The sequence below is a fragment of the Gopherus flavomarginatus genome, chromosome 3 (assembly GCF_025201925.1).
Source record: "Gopherus flavomarginatus isolate rGopFla2 chromosome 3, rGopFla2.mat.asm, whole genome shotgun sequence".
NCBI classification, from domain to species: Eukaryota; Metazoa; Chordata; order Testudines; family Testudinidae; genus Gopherus; species Gopherus flavomarginatus.
Window position 1 is genome coordinate 158,382,557 of NC_066619.1, and position 19,070 is coordinate 158,401,626.

Consider the following 19,070-nt stretch of genomic DNA (forward strand, 5'->3'; position numbering starts at 1 on the left):
TGTGGCTGTTTCAGTGGTTGGCATGGAATCCGGGTCCACTACCTCTGTCTGGGTCTCTGGTAACACAGACGGGGCCTCTGTGGACGGCTCAGGAACAGGAATGGGTCTGGAAGCTTGCCTGGTTTGGCTACGTGTAACCATTCCCACTCTCTTGGCCCGCCTCACCTGGTTGGCCAAGTCTTCCCCCAGTAGCATGGGGATAGGATAATTGTCATAGACTGCAAAAGTCCAAATTCCTGACCAGCCTTTGTACTGGACAGGCAGTTGAGCTGTAGGCAAGTCTACAGCTTGTGACATGAAGGGGTAAATTGTAACTTTGGCCTTTGGGTTGATGAATTTGGGGTCAACGAAGGATTGGTGGATAGCTGACACTTGTGCCCCCGTGTCTCTCCACGCAGTAACCTTCTTTCCGCCCACTCTCAAATTTTCCCTTCGCTCCAAGGGTATTTGAGAGGCATCCGGGCCTGGGGATCTTTGGTGTGATGGTGGTGTAATGAATTGCACTCGCATGGTGTTCTTGGGACACTTGGCCTTGATATGTCCCAGTTCATTACACTTAAAGCATCTTCCATCTGATGGGTCACTGGGCCGAGGTGAGTTACTGGAGACTGGTGAGGTTGAAGGGTAGGGTATCTGTGGCTTTACTTGGGTGGTATGTGGGGTCTTTGGCTGTCCTCGGTTGTAGGGTTTATGGTCTGTGTGCCCCCTGGGGTAATCGTTCCCCTTGACAGTAGCTTTCTTGCTTTCTGCCAGTTCCATCCATTTGGCTCCAATCTCCCCCGCCTCAGCGATATCTTTGGGATTTCCATCTTGTATGTACCGTGTGATGTCTTCAGGAACACCATCCAAGAACTGTTCCATTTGTATGAGGAGGTTTAGTTCTTCCAAGGTTTGAATGTTGTTTCCTGTTATCCAGGCCTCATAGTTTTTTGCAATGTAGTAGGCGTGTTTGGGAAATGACACCTCGGGTTTCCACTTTTGGGTTCTGAAGCGCCGACGGGCATGATCTGGGGTTATCCCCATCCTGTATCTGGCCTTGGTTAGGAAAAGTTTATAGTCATTCATTTGGTGCTTAGGCATTTCAGCTGCCACCTCTGCTAAAGCTCCACTGAGCTGTGACCTCAATTCTACCATGTACTGGTCTTCGGGGATGTTGTACCCAAGACAGGCTCTTTCAAAATTTTCCAAGAAGGCCTCGGTGTCATCACCTGCCTTGTAGGTGGGAAATTTCCTGTGCTGTGGAGCAATATTTGGCGCAGGGTTGTTAGGGTTGGCTGGCACAGGCATCCCAGCTTTTGCCAACTCCAGTTCACGTTTTCTCTGTTTTTCCTTCTCTTCATTCTCTTTTTGTTGTTTTTCCATTTCTTTTTGTTGTTTTTCCATTTCACGGTGGTGGGCCGCCTCCTCTTCTTCTTGCTTCCTTCTGTGGGCCAACTCTTCTTCTGCTTGTTTCCTTCGGTAGGCTACCTCTTCTTCTTCTAGTTTTCTTTTGTGTGCTGCCTCTTGGGCTGCCTGTTCTCTTTGGAAGGCTGCCAGTTTGATGCTTTCTTCCTTTTCTTTCATTTCCATCTGTCGCCTGTGTTCAGCTTCTTTGAATTGCTCTTCGGCCTCAATTTTTGCCTTAGAAGTCATGATTCCTGTTTTCTTGTGTTGGGGTGCCCTCCGGTGTTTATCTTCTGAACTGCAGGTTCTCTGTTGCCTCCTGAAGTCTGCCTAGCAACAGTGCCTTTAGCTAATTTTCCTTTTCTCTCTCTAGCTAATGTTCAATGAAGGGAAACCAGAAAAACCACTTTATTTGCATGCCTATAAGTGCTGGTACTTGCCTCCTAATGGGAGGGCTATTGCATGACAAAAGACCCTTAACATGCAAGCCACAAACTGCGAGAGAGAGCAGAAAAAAAAATTCTCTCTGGTTCCCTTTTAAAACCAACTGCTTCTCTCTGCTAAAAAGCCCTTAGCAGAGAAAAGAAAAATACAATATTTCCACTGGCTTCTGGATTCTGTCTATCCCGTAACCGCTGCTACACCATGTCCTAACCTTAGTCCCAGATTTGGACCTTAGCGTCCAAAATATGGGGGTTAGCATGAAAACCTCCAAGCTTAGCTACCAGCTTGGACCTGGTACCTGCTGCCACCACCCAAAAAATTAGAGTGTTTTGGGGCACTCTGGTCCCTCTGAAAAACCTTCCCTGGGGACCCCAAGACCCAAATCCCTTGAGTCTCACAACCAAGGGAAATAATCCTTTTTCCCTTCCCCCCTCCAGGTGCTCCTGGAGAGATACACAGACACAAGCTCTGTGAAACTACACAGAGGGACTCCCCCTCTCCGTTCCCAATCCTGGAAACAAAAGTACTTTCCTATTTCCCCAGAGGGAATGCAAAATCAGGCTAGCGATCCAACACCCAAATCTCCCCTTGATTTCTTCCTCCCACCAATTCCCTGGTGAGTACAGACTCAATTTCCCTGAAGTAAAGAAAAACTCCAACAGGTCTTAAAAGAAAGCTTTATATAAAAAGAAAGAAAAATAAGTACAAATGTTCTCTCTGTATTAAGATGATACAACACAGGGTCAATTGCTTAAAAGAATATTGAATAAACAGCCTTATTCAAAAAGAATACAAATCAAAGCACTCCAGCACTTATATTCATGCAAATACCAAAGAAAAGAAACCATAAAACTTACTATCTGATCTCTTTGTCCTTACACTTAGAAACAGAAGACTAGAAAGTAGAACTACTTCTCCAAAGCTCAGAGAAAGCAGGCAGACGGAAAACAAAGACAAAAGACTCAGACACTCAATTCCCTCCACCCAAAGTTGAAAAAATCCGGTTTCCTGATTGGTCCTCTGGTCAGGTGCTTCAGGTGAAAGAGACATTAACCCTTAGCTATCTGTTTATGACAACAGGTTTTCAGGGAGTGTCTAGACTGTACCCACCTGGAGTTACAGTGTAATCAATTAACTCAAGGTGAAAATTCTAAGGGCGACATAGCCACTGCCTGTGTGTGCGCATGTGAGGAGCTGAGCTAGAGCCACCCATCAGTTAGGTGCCTGTCTGTTTCTATCTGACTAGCTGTGTTTGGCGAGGGCCCAACGGATGTGCCTCCTACACCACAGGACAGAGAGAAATGCCAAATTCTGAGGGCGGGGGCCACGGCTGACCGTTTCCGCTGCACTGCCAGGGTGGCAACATCCAGGCAGCTGTGAGGCAGGTCAGAGCCCTATGTCTGCAACAGAGGAGCCTGCTGTGAGAATAACGGTGGGAGCCAAGAGCAGTGACAGAGAGTGACCTCCCTGCATCCCAACAGGCCCCTCCCTCTCCCTCCTTAATATCCCCCTACCAACCCAGCCCCTCCAACACATCCCTCCCTCCTTCCCCCCCAAATCCCTCCCACCACCTCCTGCACATCCCTCCCTCCTTCCCCCCCAAATCCCTCCCACCACCTCCTGCACATCCCTCCCTCCTTCCCCCCCAAATCCCTCCCACCACCTCCTGCACATCCCTCCCCTCCTGCCCCTCACCTCCTTTCCCCCCCAAAATCCCTCCCACCACCTCCTACCCATCCCTCCCCTCCTGCCCCCACCCACATCCCTCCCTCCTTCCCCCCCAAATCACTCCCACCACCTCCTGCACATCCCTCCCCTCCTGCCCCCCACCTCCTTTCCCCCCCAAAATCCCTCCCACCAGCTCCTACCCATCCCTCCCTCCTTCCCCCTCCCCAACATCCCTCCCCTCTAGCCCCCATCCTGCAGGTCAGGGACATTCTATCCCCCGCCCCCCCAGGTTCTAAACGGCCCGAGCCGGCGCGCGGAGCTGGGGCGGGGCAGCGCGGCCCCGGCGCGATGACGAGCCTCAGCTACAGCTGCATCGCCAACGGGCGCACCGTGCTGGCCGAGCTCAGCCTGCGCGGGGGCTGCTTCCGGGTACAGACCTCCCCCTCCCGCGGAAACAGCGCGCCAGCCGCTTTGGGGGCCGCGCTGAGCCGGGGCTTGGCCCCCGCGCGGCGGCGGTGCGGCTTGGCTTCTGTAAGAGCCATCACCCGGGCCCGGGGGTATTCATAATGGGGAGGGCGGAAATGCACCCCCCACACACACACCAATCTCTCTCAGACGTGCATACAAACACACACAATCGCTCATACCCAGAGGGAGAACGGCCCCCACCCCACCCACAAATCTCTGTCACACACGACAAGCTTCCCGCACACACACACAAATCTCACACGCCCAGAGAAAACCCCTCACCCCCACACAAATCTCACTCACACAGGGACACACACCAATCTCTCACCAGGAAACTCAAATGAAATGCTCTTTTCTCAGACTACAGAGCTCTCAGGGATTTCCCTCACCACTCCTCCTCTTCTTACCTGGTTCCCGGCCATGATCACTATTTACTGACTACGGTACGAGAGCAACAGGCTTCACCAGCACCTTGCAGGCTCGTGCCATGTCTAGGACTTGGTGTTTGCTCTGCAAATATTTGCCTGGCTTCCCTAATTGCAGATAGTTCATGTCAGAGACTGGTATTATGTAAAGGTCCATTGCACAAGATCCAGAAGCAGAAGGGGGAATGTCAGAAAACTCGAAATGAAAAAAATATTACTTGTATCAGAGTTCAATGTTTGACAGAGGGTACAAGCAATTGTTGCTTTATTCAAATAGCAATGTTGGATCAGGCAGTTAACTAAGATGGGTTGAGATTTACAAATGCTCAGCAAGCACAATTAGGGCCAGATTTAAAAAAAAAATCAGCACCCAGCAGCTTCCATTGGCACACTTTCAATGTTGTGCTTTAAAAAAAAAAACAAAAAAACTGGCCTATAAGTGTTATTTAAATGGTTAACAAAAACCAGAGCTAACATTACACATATAAGCCATTAATCAGGAGTAGAATAGTTTGAAAGAAAAATATCATTGCAGTGTTTCCTAGAAGTGCTGTTTTACTTGTGATCACCATGCAGCAATCACTTTTCAGCTTATTATTGTTATGACCAGTTACAGTTTATGGCACTGTAAAAAGAAGTGGATCTAAAAAATCCTTTCTGCTGCAAACTTCAGTTACCTTGTATATTTCATTTACAAAAACAAAGTACATAGGAATCACACTGCTAATTGTGTTGTCAGTTTGGGATACCCAGTTCTCTCTTTTTTCCACTGTAGCCACCTATGCTAGAAATGCCAGATCATATGAAATCTTGATTTTAGAATATCAAGCTGACTCCTCCCACATCCTAAAACATGGTGCTTTAAAACACAAACATTGTTATTGGAGTCCAGTTGTTTCATTCAGCAGTTCTGATAATATTCAGCAAATATACAAAAACATACACACACACACAATTTTAGAGAGGTTTCTGCTATGTATAAGCTTGATGCCTTTGTGACTATATAGATATGGAGCTATAGCTATATCCACCCAGTTTTATAATATTCATTTTGGGGTAGTTTTGTGATATGTACAACCTCCTTATAGTAGGCCCAAAGGCATCAAGCTTATATGCTGCAGAAACCTCTCCAAAACAAAGGTTTTTCTTTTTTTTTAATTGAAACTAATCTTTGTTTCGAAACAATAAACATGCTTAATTAAACTTCATTCACCTACAATACATTTTAAGTATAAACTCTCATTCAGAAATGTGCTTTTTCAACCTGCTGCTAAATATTGCTGATATTTATAAACATTATATTCATTTCTCCTAAACAAAAGACTAATTCTCAGTAGTTCACTTTTAGGATGCTGCTTCATCAGTGGTAAATTTAGTTCTTCACAAAGGCTTGAAAAAAACCACAGCTCACATTGGAAGGTAAAGCGTTGGTTGCAACTTGCGTTTTTTTAAAACAGGTCAAATTCTTTGCTGTAGAACTGACTGCTGCAGAGTGAGGATTTTAGATAATAGAGGTTCAAGTCTAATCTTCCAACCTAAGTTTAAAAGAAAAAAGAAAAAGATTCTGGTCTCATTTCATGCAACTCATTTTAGAATTAGCCTAATTGAGTCATTACAAAGCCACATACACTTCATGTGATTAGCAGTCTCTGCTCAAGAGGGAGTTAGATGCAGGGCTGCCCGAGAGGGGGCAAGTGGGGCAATTTGCCCCGGGCCCCACAGGGGCCCCCATGAGAATATAGTATTCTATAGTATTGCAACTTTTTTTTATGGAAGGGGCCTCCAAAATTGCTTTGCACCAGGCCCTCTGAATCCTCTGGGTGGCCCTGGCTAGTTATGAAATGAGAGGTTCTGTAATCTGCAGGGAGATACACTGAGTGAGCTTCTTCGGCACTTACCTGTACTATGCTGCCTCTAGCTCATCTATTAGCTCTTCACTTTCCTCTGCACTAAATTTACACAAATCCACTTAAAAATTTGGTTTTCTTTGCTATGTAATTATTAAAATTCCATCTCAAGTGGGTTATAAAGGAGTTTCTACTGTATGTAAAATACTAAGTCATCCAGAAGCACTTTTGTAATATTGTAGAGTTTATTCAAGTCTTAATGGTTTTGCCTTGGAACAGCATATTATTCACTGGTTTTATTGTTCAGTTCAGCGATGCTGACTGTAAATGTTTTATTACATTCCTTTTCTTTCACTGATTTTGATTCATTACTTTATGACCCACGTGAACCAAGTTAGAAGTTTAAATAATAAATACCCACTCTATTAATATATCTTTTTCTAAGCTTTGTGTACCATGCTCTGCTAGTTAATGGCATTACGTACCTATGTGCTACAAACAACACCTTAGACAGCACAGGACCATTTGTCTTTCTTAAAGAGGTAAGAAAAATTTCTTTTCAGAATAAGTTGATGCAAGTTTAATCAAAGCCATTGACTTACTAGTGTTTTGCAATGTTCCATTCTTGCCCTTTGGTCTACATTGATTATTACATGCACTGTAAGATCAATGCATGTCAGCCTTTTTCAGCTTTATAACAAAGAAGTATTTAGGGTGAGCAGATGTCCCGATTTTATAGGGACAGTACCAGTTTTGGGGTCTTTTTCTTATATAGGCTCCTATTACCTCCTATCCCCTGTCCCCATTTTTCACATTTGTTGTCTGGTCACCTAGGAGTATTGCTTCATGTAATGCATTTGTTTAACATCCTTCCTCCTATGCTTCAAAGGCCTTGCTTGTGTTATAGAAATACTATTAGGTGCAGTACCAACTTTAGGTTCAAAAGAGTCTCTTTTTCCTCTCGTGATACCATCATCACAGAAAATGCATGTCCATGCCTTCTAACCAAAAAAGGGTATGGGTAATGCTGGTGTGCTAGGTGTAAAGGGAGATTTAGCCATATGGGACAGGAGAATTTTAATTACCACTATGGCAACACAAGAAATGTACCAGTGCATCTGTAGCACTGAAAGGAACCCTAGCGTGTATTCAGTTGGTCCTATGTAGTGTGTGTTGTATTTTACCTTATTGAAATGTCACTGTTTTCAGCTTGCCAGCACTCACTGGCAGGCCTAGAATGAAAAGAAAGCAATGTTCTCTTCAAAAAAGTGAAGCTAATTTGGTCTGTTCTCCTACAATTACTGCTTTCCGATATGACCTTCAACTCTTTTTTCTCTCTCCTCTCCACCCTGCCATGCTATCTTCTGGTATGAAGGATAACGACAAATTTCAGTCTGCTTTCCCGCTCCTTCTCATACCCATTTTATTGTGTTCTGTTTAGATTTCTACACCTTGTCTGTCACCAGGGCATTACATGGCTACTCTTCCCTTACCTTCAGCTTTGTGTTTTTAAGTGCAGTAAATGGGTTCATCTTAGCAATGCATCCACATAAGTGACAGTTGTATAGCCTGTAAGGAGTGCCAATTGTATTGTAGATACTAAATATTAGATGTTTTCTACAGACTGATGTCTTCAAGCTTCTGCAGAAATTTTGTGGCTACACACATCCATGCATTTGTGCAGTATAATTAAAGAACATTAGGCAAGGTTGCATATATGGGTCATGTTGGCTGTTTACATTTTTAGGATATCATAACAGATATTAGCCTGAATTTAAGAAGTTAGTGTGACATTTTATTTTAGCTATGTCAAGATAATTCCTTCATTAATTTCTCCAGATTTGCAAAGCTTTCATTGGTAGCCCCTTGATATCGCAAGTGACCTTTGCTCATCCTTTTGAATTCAACGCAGATTTTCAACAGGTGCTGGGGAAATACATGGTAGGTAATTCTCAACATTTTAAAATTAAGTTTATGTCTATGGCTGCTACACAATGTTAGAGAAAGGACCTTTTGTAGTCTACCTTGGCAGAGCACATGCAAGGGGAAAAAAGAAATTCACAAACATTTATTTAGGGATCTGATCTCTCAATAAAAGAACTATTTTCTTCCTTTGCCAGAACAGGAAGTTATTGTGGTTTATATTATATATTTCTTGTCTAGAAAATCTAGTTAATATTTAACTAGAACTTTAAACAGTCCTTTTCCACTGCGTCATCTCATCACACATGCATATCTTACAAAGAGCAGAGGAAGAGAGAGGGAGAGATGTGTGCATGGTAAGTATTTAAAATGTAATCTTTGATCTTTTAGGTGTGTTTTGAGTAAAACAGAATTACTTATGATCAATGTAATAAAAAGTTATTGGGACAAGAAACTATTAAAAGGTTTTAAAATCAGCGCACTGCAATCAAGGGACAGGGTTACTAAGGATCAGTAACACCTTAGTGAAAGAATCACTAATCTCACCTGAGAATCTGTTATTACTTTCAAGGGAGATTAATTGTACCTAGCATGCTTAGAAATAGATTCCCTCCTACTGTATTCTTCAGGTAGCATTTTGGAAATTGCTCTTCTGCCCCCAAGAAACTCCTATTCGTTAGAGTTTTCTAAATATAGAGAGTTTATCGAGTACTGTGAAGTTCCTAAATGTACTTGATGAAATGATTTTGTTAGTACCTGAATGCATGAAGATACAGTGTGGAGTTTATACTGTTGTTACAAAGTCTTATATTTTATTCTGTTTCAAACTGATCAGATTTTCAACATTGTGGGCCAGCTTGTCATCTCTGCAGGTAAAAACTAGAAGAGGACTTTAAATTCCTCAGAATGTCCTCATTAGCATTCCATTACTTGGAGGGCCTTTCAAACCTATGGATTCTCCATGTTCTTGACAGAGGTCCTTAAGGTTTGTGCATTGCTTCTTGGCCTTAGCCCCTAGATTCATGGCAGCAAGGCTTCCTACCTGCCTCCATCTCCAAAAGCACTTTGAAATCCTCAGTTAGACTGCACTGTAAATGTAATATATAAAGGGGATGGGGCGCTACACACGGCAGTGATGAGATCAGCATTAGTTTACACAAAGTTGGGGGAAGAAATGTTATAGATGGTATCTTAACCACCTCATTACCTTCCCATAAGCCCATTGAGTGATTTCCACACAGATAGAGGAGAAAAGGCTTTCCATTCCCTCTTCCATATGCAACACGCACTGGACCTAGGTCCCCTCCATTCTAGGAAGCAGACGGGACAATCTAGCCCATTATTTTCATCATTCAAAAACCTTGCTGATTAACAGGATTTACATTTTTTTTTATTCAAAACTAATACTGCATGCAAGCATGCAGAATAGGCTTACATTCTGAGAACTTCGGCATGCAAACATAGGTTGGTATGAAGTAGGGAACACGTTAGTTTTAATGCCATCACAACTTATATTGCCAACTATCAGCATGTTTATTGCATTACTGGAAAAATCATTGGGAGCCCTCTAGTGGTCAAAGTTATAGTGTCACAATCCTGCAGTTATGCACATGCCTAACTTTAAAAGCATCAGTAGCCCTGTTGATTTAAATACAACTTTTCACATGCATAAAGTGAACCACATGCCCAAGGTCCCAATCCTGCAATTAATGCTATGCAATCAAACTCCTGCTCCCCCACAGATTCCCTGGGAAATCAGTGGGGCTCTACTAGGGTTGCCACTTTTGGTTGCACATATTCCTGGAGGTTTCATTTTAATTAACCTTTAATTCCTGGAGACTCCAGGACAATCCTGGAGGGTTGGCAAACTTTGGCTCTGCACAAGTACAGGGATCTACTCGTAAAGAGTGTTTTGCAGGCTTTGGGCCTAAATTTCCATACTGCTTAGAATAGCTATCAAGCCAGAGATGAAAAAAACAAATGGTAGAAATCAAAAGCCTTCACACTGTTCTTAATGATCATTCAAATATCACCCCAAAAGAGAAAGCAACCATTTTATGCATGGAATATTTTGAATCCAGAGGATCTCTCTCTCTCTCTCTCTCTCTCTAACTGTGAAGAGGCCCATTCTACAATTTGTTGGATGAAAAAGGCTAAATCTTGTAGTACAGTCATATTAATGGCTTACTTCTTCCATGTGATTAAAATTAAATTAATATAGGAATCAAACTAACATCCATTAAATATCAGTTAGAATATATGGCTTCTCAAATGTCTCCTCTAAAAACAAGAAAGGGTGGCTCCCTGCCTGAACACTGCTCTCTAGCAGACTGTTCACTAGTACAAGCTTTTCTTACAGAAATGAACTGGTACACAAAATCCTCCTACCTTACTGCAGAGAGAAAAAAAAGCCTATTCTTTCAGCAAGGCCTGGAGAAACAACCAAGCCCTGTGGTCAGGGTGTGGTAGATACTGGAATTCTAGGCAAGCCTTCCCTCAGGGGCAAGGGCTTGTTGACACTTCATTTTATAAAGAGGGGTGGCTAAAATAGAACTAAAAGTAATGCTTTGCCAAACATGTATTTATTTGAGCCTCCATATTCTCTGGAGAAGAGGGAAGGTATTAAAGGTTTAGGGTAGGAAAACATCGATGTCTTATTTCTTTGGGACAAGTAGTAGATGTAAAGGGTAATATAGTCACATGGAGTGCAGAAATTGTCAGAAGATTCCATTTTTGCTTTACCTTTGATCAAAAGGAAATTATGTAGCTGCAATTGTTGTTCTTGGAAAGTAGTAAATAATTCCTGCTCCTCCCCTCAACTTCCCTACAGTGGTGGGGTCATGATGGTTCTTTGTTACATTATATTTTTTTAAACAGTGTCCAGTAGTTGAGTCAGTTACTGGCAAGGATTAATAGCCAGTAAGTAGGGGTACGCCAGCTGCTGGTGAGGTGCTTTAACAGTTCAGCATTTGTAACTGCTAAAATTCTGCAAGTAGTCATGTATATAAAGCTTGGAGCCCTGGGTGGGGATCTTTTGGAACTACTATATTCCAGTTACAGGGAAATTACTTTCTTGGTGTAAAGACAATGTGTGTATTATCTAAAAAGATGTTAATCATTTACTTACTCTCTTAATAAGGGCTATTATTCAACGAGCCTGGTGTGAACAGGAAACAAAAGTCAGCAGTACATCACTATCTGATTGAGGACTATGTTATCTCATTTGCTGGGGATGGAGGAATATCACAAACTCAATAGCAAAAGGAAGCTCTAGTGGACTTCATAGAGTGAGGTGTTTTGTTAAATCACTGACCCCCAGGTTTCTGCAATCCAGGAGAATTCAGATATACTAGACATTTTTTTAACTAGTAAGAAAACTTACAGTGCAGAGAAGACTGAAGAGTTCTCTGGAAGTATTACCAGCCCCTCTTCTTGAAGGTGACCTGCACAGGATATTTAAACACTGTGGTTGTCTCTTTTTTTCCCCTTTCTTCTGGCAAATAAAAAGGACCTGAAGGCTTTTCTTTTTTTTTTTTTAAATATTAATTTAAAAAGGGGGGGGCATGGAATGTTGTTCTGCTTGTTTCTTACTCTTAAAAGCATCAGGAATGTCACCTCTAGTCTTGATGGAAGATGTAGAGGAGGTATATTGTGAACTTAATACCTTGAATCAAAGGGGTTTGCCAGTTGAACATTTAAGTTATTTCCCTGGTTGAGCTGCCGCTCCTCTCCCCACCAATAACTTACAAAAGAAAGGTTGGGGGAATTCTGTATCATAAAAAAGCAAAAATGGACATGAGCACAGGATCTTTTTTTTTTCCATGGCAGGAAACCTGTAAGCAACTGGATAATTGTATAAAGGGGACAAGGGAGGGTGTGATTCACTAGATTTGGAAGATCCACCCTAATTCAGTTTTTCAAAACTGTAGGGTAAATCTTCACAGGTACTGTTAATTGGACTTATATGGCTAACAGCCTGCTCAGAGAGAGTAGTGCTCCAAAACTGGAGATTGTGTTTTGTGTTTCCAACTGTTTTAATTACTGAAAGTTGGTAAAGTAGCATCTGTAACAAAAACCCTTACTTTCTTCTGTGCAGATGGAGTACAATAGGAGATCAGATGACATTACAATTTCTACCCTGCAAATTCAAGTTGATGATGTCAAAAATGTTATCTCCCAAAATGTTGATAATGTTTTGCAAAGAGGAGAAAAGCTGAGTGACCTTGTTGACAGAACAGATGATCTCCAAATAGAGGTAAATTTCATGACTTCTCATTCAACTTACATATTCAGGTGACTCCTTTATTTCTCTGCATTTGTTCTGCAACATCCCAGCAGTCTTTGTATTAGAATAATTGTGTGGCATGTTCAAAAGTGCCTAAGCACTTGTGGAACTTTTGAAAATTCCACTTATTGTTCCTAGGCCCAGATTCTGATCTCAGAGGTATTGATGTATCATTCTAATATCCATACCTGTGTGAAGATTTAGCCATTAGTGCTAGATCAGAGCCACAAAGGAAACTTAGACTCAGCATACCAAGTAGCTGATAAGGTTACCTGTAGAATGCATGGGGAGAGTCAGGCACATCTGAATGGGATTCATGCAAGCCAGCACAGCACTGGTCCCTGAGCAGGGAGCCAACTAAATGAAGAAACAGGAAATGCTGAGGAGAGGGGTGGGGCTTCTGAGCATATTAGTAGATTGGACCCAGCAGGTGGATAGGTGGAGCAAGCCTAATTTGAGGATCATGCTAATGCTTAGGCAGGTTTGTGGATGCAGTGGCAGAAATTTAGGTGCTTCTCAGCTTAGTCAGCAGCTGAGCAGGGGTCTTAAGTATCTAAATTTTGGACGTAGATGCCTAAATCCCTCTAGCCCTTATAACCATAGGCCCAATCCTGCAACTGGATCAATGCAGGAGGACCTCTGTGCCACACAAAACAGAGGGCCACCTGCAGGAGCTGAACTTTACCAAAAATTGATCTGTACTGCTAATGAGGAACTATAGAGGAGAAAGAACATGTTACAAATATCAACTACACTGATACATCTTTATATGAGTAGAGTGGTTACACTAAAGTATTAGCATGCTATTGTTTGAGACAACTACTGCATCTTCTAGTCAGGTTGAATATGTACAACTAAATAGTTGGGGTTTTAAAAACTATGTAAATACTGTCTAAAATAGGCGCACATAGGAAGAGGTAAAATTTAGAAGCCAAGAGCAAATTAGAGTACAACAGAATAAGAGCTTGCAGTAGGAGCTTCTGAAGAATTCTACCCCTGAAATCCTCTAGTAGATTATCAAGTGTTCCAGTGCTTGGCTGTTAATAGTTTATAAACACCACTATCACATTGGCTAGTCATGACCTGAGGCTAGGAACCTGTTTCTATCAGCATCTACAACTGTCATTTCTAAATTAATCCTTTTTATTGATGCTGCACCAGACCAGAGTTATTGGGAGAGGAAACAGAAACCCCCCTAAGCTTTGCCTCAAACCTTCATTTTGATTGCATTACCCATTCTCTCCCTACCTGATCTCTAGCACTGATAAGTAGAAGGAGGAAAGAATTGTAAAAGAGTAAAGTGAATACTAACCATGCTGTCATGTTAAAAATAGTATATAGCAGATAAGATTCATATCTAAAAAGCATGAACTCAATTGCATTAAGTTGATATCCATTCATACTCTAAGCAATGTAAATATACTGGTAGGCCTACTACTTTTTTACCACCACCAAGATTCTTCCTGGCTGAAACTCCACAGTTCATAAAATAGCATTTAATTTATACTTACGATGTAAAGTATCTTTTACATTCTTGAAGACATTTAACATGCAGTTTAATCTTGTGTGATGATACTCAATAAGTCCAGTTCCTGAAACATGAACTTCATATCTGTCATTTTGTTTTCAGGCTCATTCTTTCCAAAAAACCACCACAAAGATTTCCAGGAAGATGTGGTGGAAAAATGCCAAAATGATGATAATTATTGGAGTCCTTCTACTTATTATTTTAATATTTATCATTCTCCTAGCTACAGGTGTTATTCCAACATAAACTTTTGACTTTTTTTGCCAAGCACAAAAATTTTATAAATTGTATTTAAAAATTATTTTAGAGCACAAATATTTACATTGTCATTTTGTATATTGTTCAAGAACTACTGAACCATTAACACTTGGTTGCTTGCATTCTTTAAAGTAATCTACTACAGTATTTTCATCCAAAGGGAGTGTGTGGGGCATCATTTTCTCCACTCTTGCTGTAGTGAAATAGATGCAGAGAGGTTAAGTGATGTTTAAACCACAGGCTGTAATAACGGATTGCTTACCTATCTCACATGCATACATGAGTAACTGAGAATTTTGAACATATAAGTGTCATAACTCTTCCCTAGCTATATTTTCCAGCGCTAAAGGAACATGCATATTAAAAAAGGAATTGCAGTAACTGTTTTTCTTCCCGTCCCCACTTATTGTCTAGCACCTGAAGTGAAGAGTTGAAAATAAAGGTCATGTATATGGTTCTCTTACTTAAACTACAGTCCTTAATACATGCAAAATATAGAGGGTGTGACAAGTAAGAGTCTTCATTGTACAGTGGGGAAATAAGTCATATGTCAAGTCAATGTCAGAATCAGGACTGGAACTCACGGCTCCTTAATCCTAATCCACGATCTTGGTCTCTGTGCAAATCACGTTAACCTCACCAGGTATTGGATTTTTTGCCTCTCTCATTGAAATGTAGTTTATGAAACTGAAGGTGACTAATCTAAACTTTGGAGGAACTGAAATCCTGCACAACAAAGTGGAAAAATGTCACATGATCTTTTGATTGCCTCTTGCCCTACTACAGCTCTATTTCATTTACCTGCCTGAATCTGTGCATTTCTAAGAGTGTTAAAAAGTGTGTGTGGGGGGGGTGGGGGGCTGGCATAGGTGATTTGCTGGAGAAGGCAGTCATGGCCAAATGATCCCGCCCTGCCTTCTGTACTTCCCACCTCCTGTCCACTGCAGTTGGGGATTTCAGAGCTGGCTGCAGGAGCACCAGCCATAGGATGGCTGCGTGGACCCCCATGCTTCTTGGATTGGGCCTCATTCTCACTGGTCCCTCTCTCCTTAACGCAAGATGGTGATGGGTAGTTGCTAACACTTCACCCCTCTGTGGCAGCTGCTAGGCTGGATTCTGCTCCTTGCTGATGCAACCAGGAAGACTGTAGGTTACCTACAGCTTCCTAAACTGTGGGTGACAGCACTTGCTCATTTGCAGAGCTAACAGACCCAAGGGGAAAGCTTCCCTCCTCTTTTCCAGGTGCAGCCTGAATGACAGCTAGATACATTTCCACATAATCAACTGCAGTCATAGCCACAAGGATGTTGTGGGAGCATGAATACAACAGAAGTGTACATGAGACACTTAAGATGGTAGTCAATACTGTGAAAGGTTCCCTCTCAGATATGGGGGCAGAGATAATTCCTGATTTGGACAGGGGCCTACCATGACAGCCTCTCTCTCCCCATCCCCACAAACCTGATCTTATGAATGGACAGTTGTTGACAATGACCCTTGTTTAAAAAGAAAAAAATGTGGGTCAAAGAAAAATTGAGAAACTACTATTTAAGGATCTGTCCTCAGATGTAGATTATTTAAATCTTTAATATAGATATACCGCTACCTCGGTATAACACAAATTTGGATATAACATGGTAAAGCAGTGCGCCAGTGGGGCTGGGCTGCACACTCTGCTGGATCAAAGCAAGTTCAATATAACGCTGTTTCACCTATAACGTAAGATTTTTTGGCTCCCAAAGACAGCGTTATATTGATGTAGAGTTGTATGTTTAAATTATATATGACTTCCACGCTTGAACACTTACTCCAGTGAGTGGATGTTACATTATGGGTAGGACCATAGCTAGGCTGTCCAGTACTGTACTTTCTTTTTCAGATCACCATCTGATCATCTTGCATGAGGCCTCATTGCTTTACATAGATTTGCTTAAGTTTCCTAATCATGGAGGTAATTTGCATGCCTGGTGAGGGACTGGAGAGAAATATGACTGGCTCTTAGCTCAGCACCAAACAGGGAAGAGGGAAATGATACTTGTGACAAGCTTTCCTTTTCTCCCCCACCACTATTCAACACCTGCACATAATGGAACTATCTACAGCTACACTAATTTGGTCTACCACTAGCTCCCCTACTCATGCTCTTGGCCGCAATGCACCATCTCTATACTGCATGTGGTGGTGTTATAGCTGTGTTGATCCCAGGTATGAAACAAGATTGCTGAGTTAACATCTTTTATTGGACCAGCTTCTGTTGGTGAGAGAAATTTTTGAGGTTACCCAGAACTCTTCTTCAGATCTGGGAAACAATCAGAGTGTCACAGCTAACTACAAGGTGGAACAGATTGTTTAGCATAAGTAGTTAATGTATCTCAGAGTATTTGAGGTCAAGCGGCCAGTTAACACCTGTCCAGTCACAGAGGGTAAAAAGGAGGGGAAAAAAGCTGAGTGGGGGTTTAGTGGGTTACAGATTGTTTTAATAAGCCATAAATCCAAGAAGCTGGCTGAATATACCAACTTTATAGGCCACCTTAAGAAAAAAATTCTGGACAAATACACCACAAGTCAGTGATATATCTGATGTTGGTATTTTCATCCTCTCAACAGATGACCTAAACTCCCTCAGATTTCCACCACAACTTCAATCATCCCCCACCCCTCTAACTCTCTCTACAACACTTCAATAGCATTAACTTCCTGGACACCATGATCAGCTTCATTAATGGAACCTTACAGACAACTATATACCAGAAACCCACCGATCATACCTCTCTTCAGAGATCCAGAAACCACCCTAAACAAACCCAGAAATCTATAGCCAGATACCACAGAATATGCTCTGAGGAGAGTGTCTGGGATATACACCTTAATATACTCAAAACCACCTTCACCAAACAAGGACACGCCACCAGAGAAGTAGATTGCAGCCTGGAACAGGCCACCCAATTACCCCAAGAGAACATGCTTCGATACAGAAATAAAACTCCCTCTGATCACATACGCCTAGTTGTCACCTACCATCCCACATTGGAACCTATACAGGGTATCATTAAACAATTACAACTCATACTTGATGGGGACCACATCCTGAAATAAATCTTTCATGAACCCCCTCTTCTAGCCTTCCAACCACCCTGCAACCTCTCCACACTTTCTCAGAAGCTCCTCACAGACCAGAACACACCAACTCAAAGGAGCACCAGACTCTGCCAAAACAAATGAAAAACCTGTAGCCATATCTCCACTGCTATGATGATCAACACCCCCCACATCACACCTTTCAAAATCCATGTGTCCTACACATGCCTATCACAATATGTGGTGTGCATCATCCAGTGCACTAAATGCCCCCCGTCAGGGTCTCTTTCCCACTTTGAACTTTAGTGTTCAGAAAGTGGGGACCTGCATGTCCCTTCTAAGCTTAATTTCTAGCTTAGATTTTATCACGCTGCCACCAATCCAAAATATAGTGTTTGGGTACACTCCCTGTCCCCCAAAACCTTCCCTGGGGGACCCAAGACCCAAACCCCTTGGGTCTTAAAACCAAGGGAAATAAACCATTCCCCTCTCCTTTCTTCCTCCCAGATTTTCCCCTCCCTGGGTTACACTGGGAGATCACTGTGATTCAAACTCCTTGAATCTTAAAACAGAGGAAATTCACCTTCCCCACCCCCTTCTCTTCCCCTCCCAGACTCTCCGAGAGACACTGATCCCAACTCCTTGGATCCTAACACGGAGAGAAATTAACCTTTCCCTCCCCCTTCTTTCCTTCCCCCCCCCCCACCAATCCCTGGTGAGTTCAGACCCAGTCCCCTTCGGTCTTACACAGGAATAAAAAAAATCAATCAGGTTCTTAAAAGAAAAGCTTTTAATTAAAGAAAGAAAAAGTAAAAATTATTTCTGTAAAATCAAGATGGAAAAATGTTTACAGGGTCTCAGCTTTACCTAGACCAGAAGGACTCCCCCTCCCAGCCTAAGTATAAGTTACAGCAAACAGAAGTGAAATATCCGTCCAGCAAAATACACATTTGCAAATAAAGAAAACAAACAAATCTAATCCGCTTTCTATCTATTACTTACTATCTGGAACCTGAGAGACTGTTCAGTAAGATTGGAGAAATCTGGTTACATGTCTGGCTTCTCTTAATCCCACGAGAGAACAAAGAACAGGACAAAAAGCACAAAACAGACTTCCCTCCACTGAGATTTGAAAGTATCTTTTCTCCCGATTGGTCCTTTGGTCAGGTGTCAGCCAGGTTCACTGAGCTTGTTAACCCTTTACAGGTAAGGGAGATATTAACCCTTAACTATCTGTTTATGACACCCTCAAACTACTGTGTGTGTGAAATGAGAGTCACTACACTCTCAAATGAATGCTCAGAAAAATAAGACAAAAACATCGCATCACCTGTGGGTGAACACTTTTCACAAAGTGATCACTCACTGACCTCTCAGTCTTCATCCTCAAAGGAAACCTGCACAACACTTTCAAAAGACAAGCCTGGTGGCTTAAATTAATCTTTGCTAGACACTAAAAATCATGGCCTGAATAGAGAAATTGGATTTATGGCGTATTATAATCTATAACTCACTAAGCACTCCCCCTCACCTTCACATGACTGGAGTAGTATTAAACTTGCCACTTCACCTTAAATGGTTCCTTGAAATGTGTTAACTATTTATGCTAAACCAGGGGTTCTCAGACTTTTGTAGTGGTGACCTCTTTCACATAGCAAGCCTCTTGAGTGCAACCCCCGCCCTTATATATATAAACACGTTTTTAATGTATTTAACACTATTATAAATGCTAGAGGCTACGCGGGGTTTGGGGTGTAGGCTGA

The 19,070-nt window shown here is 42.2% G+C and overlaps 1 protein-coding gene across 1 annotated transcript; it reads left to right on the top strand.

Moving 5' to 3' along the window:
- Nucleotides 1-3,843: 3,843 nt before the first annotated feature.
- Nucleotides 3,844-14,282, top strand: LOC127047195 (vesicle-associated membrane protein 7-like). The gene is made up of 6 exons (XM_050945238.1): nucleotides 3,844-3,924; nucleotides 5,737-5,807; nucleotides 6,681-6,777; nucleotides 8,075-8,176; nucleotides 12,255-12,413; nucleotides 14,074-14,282. Exons 1-6 carry the CDS (start codon nucleotides 3,844-3,846, stop codon nucleotides 14,215-14,217), a joined length of 654 nt encoding a protein of 217 aa, XP_050801195.1. The 3' UTR covers nucleotides 14,218-14,282.
- The last annotated feature ends 4,788 nt before the right edge of the window (nucleotides 14,283-19,070 follow it).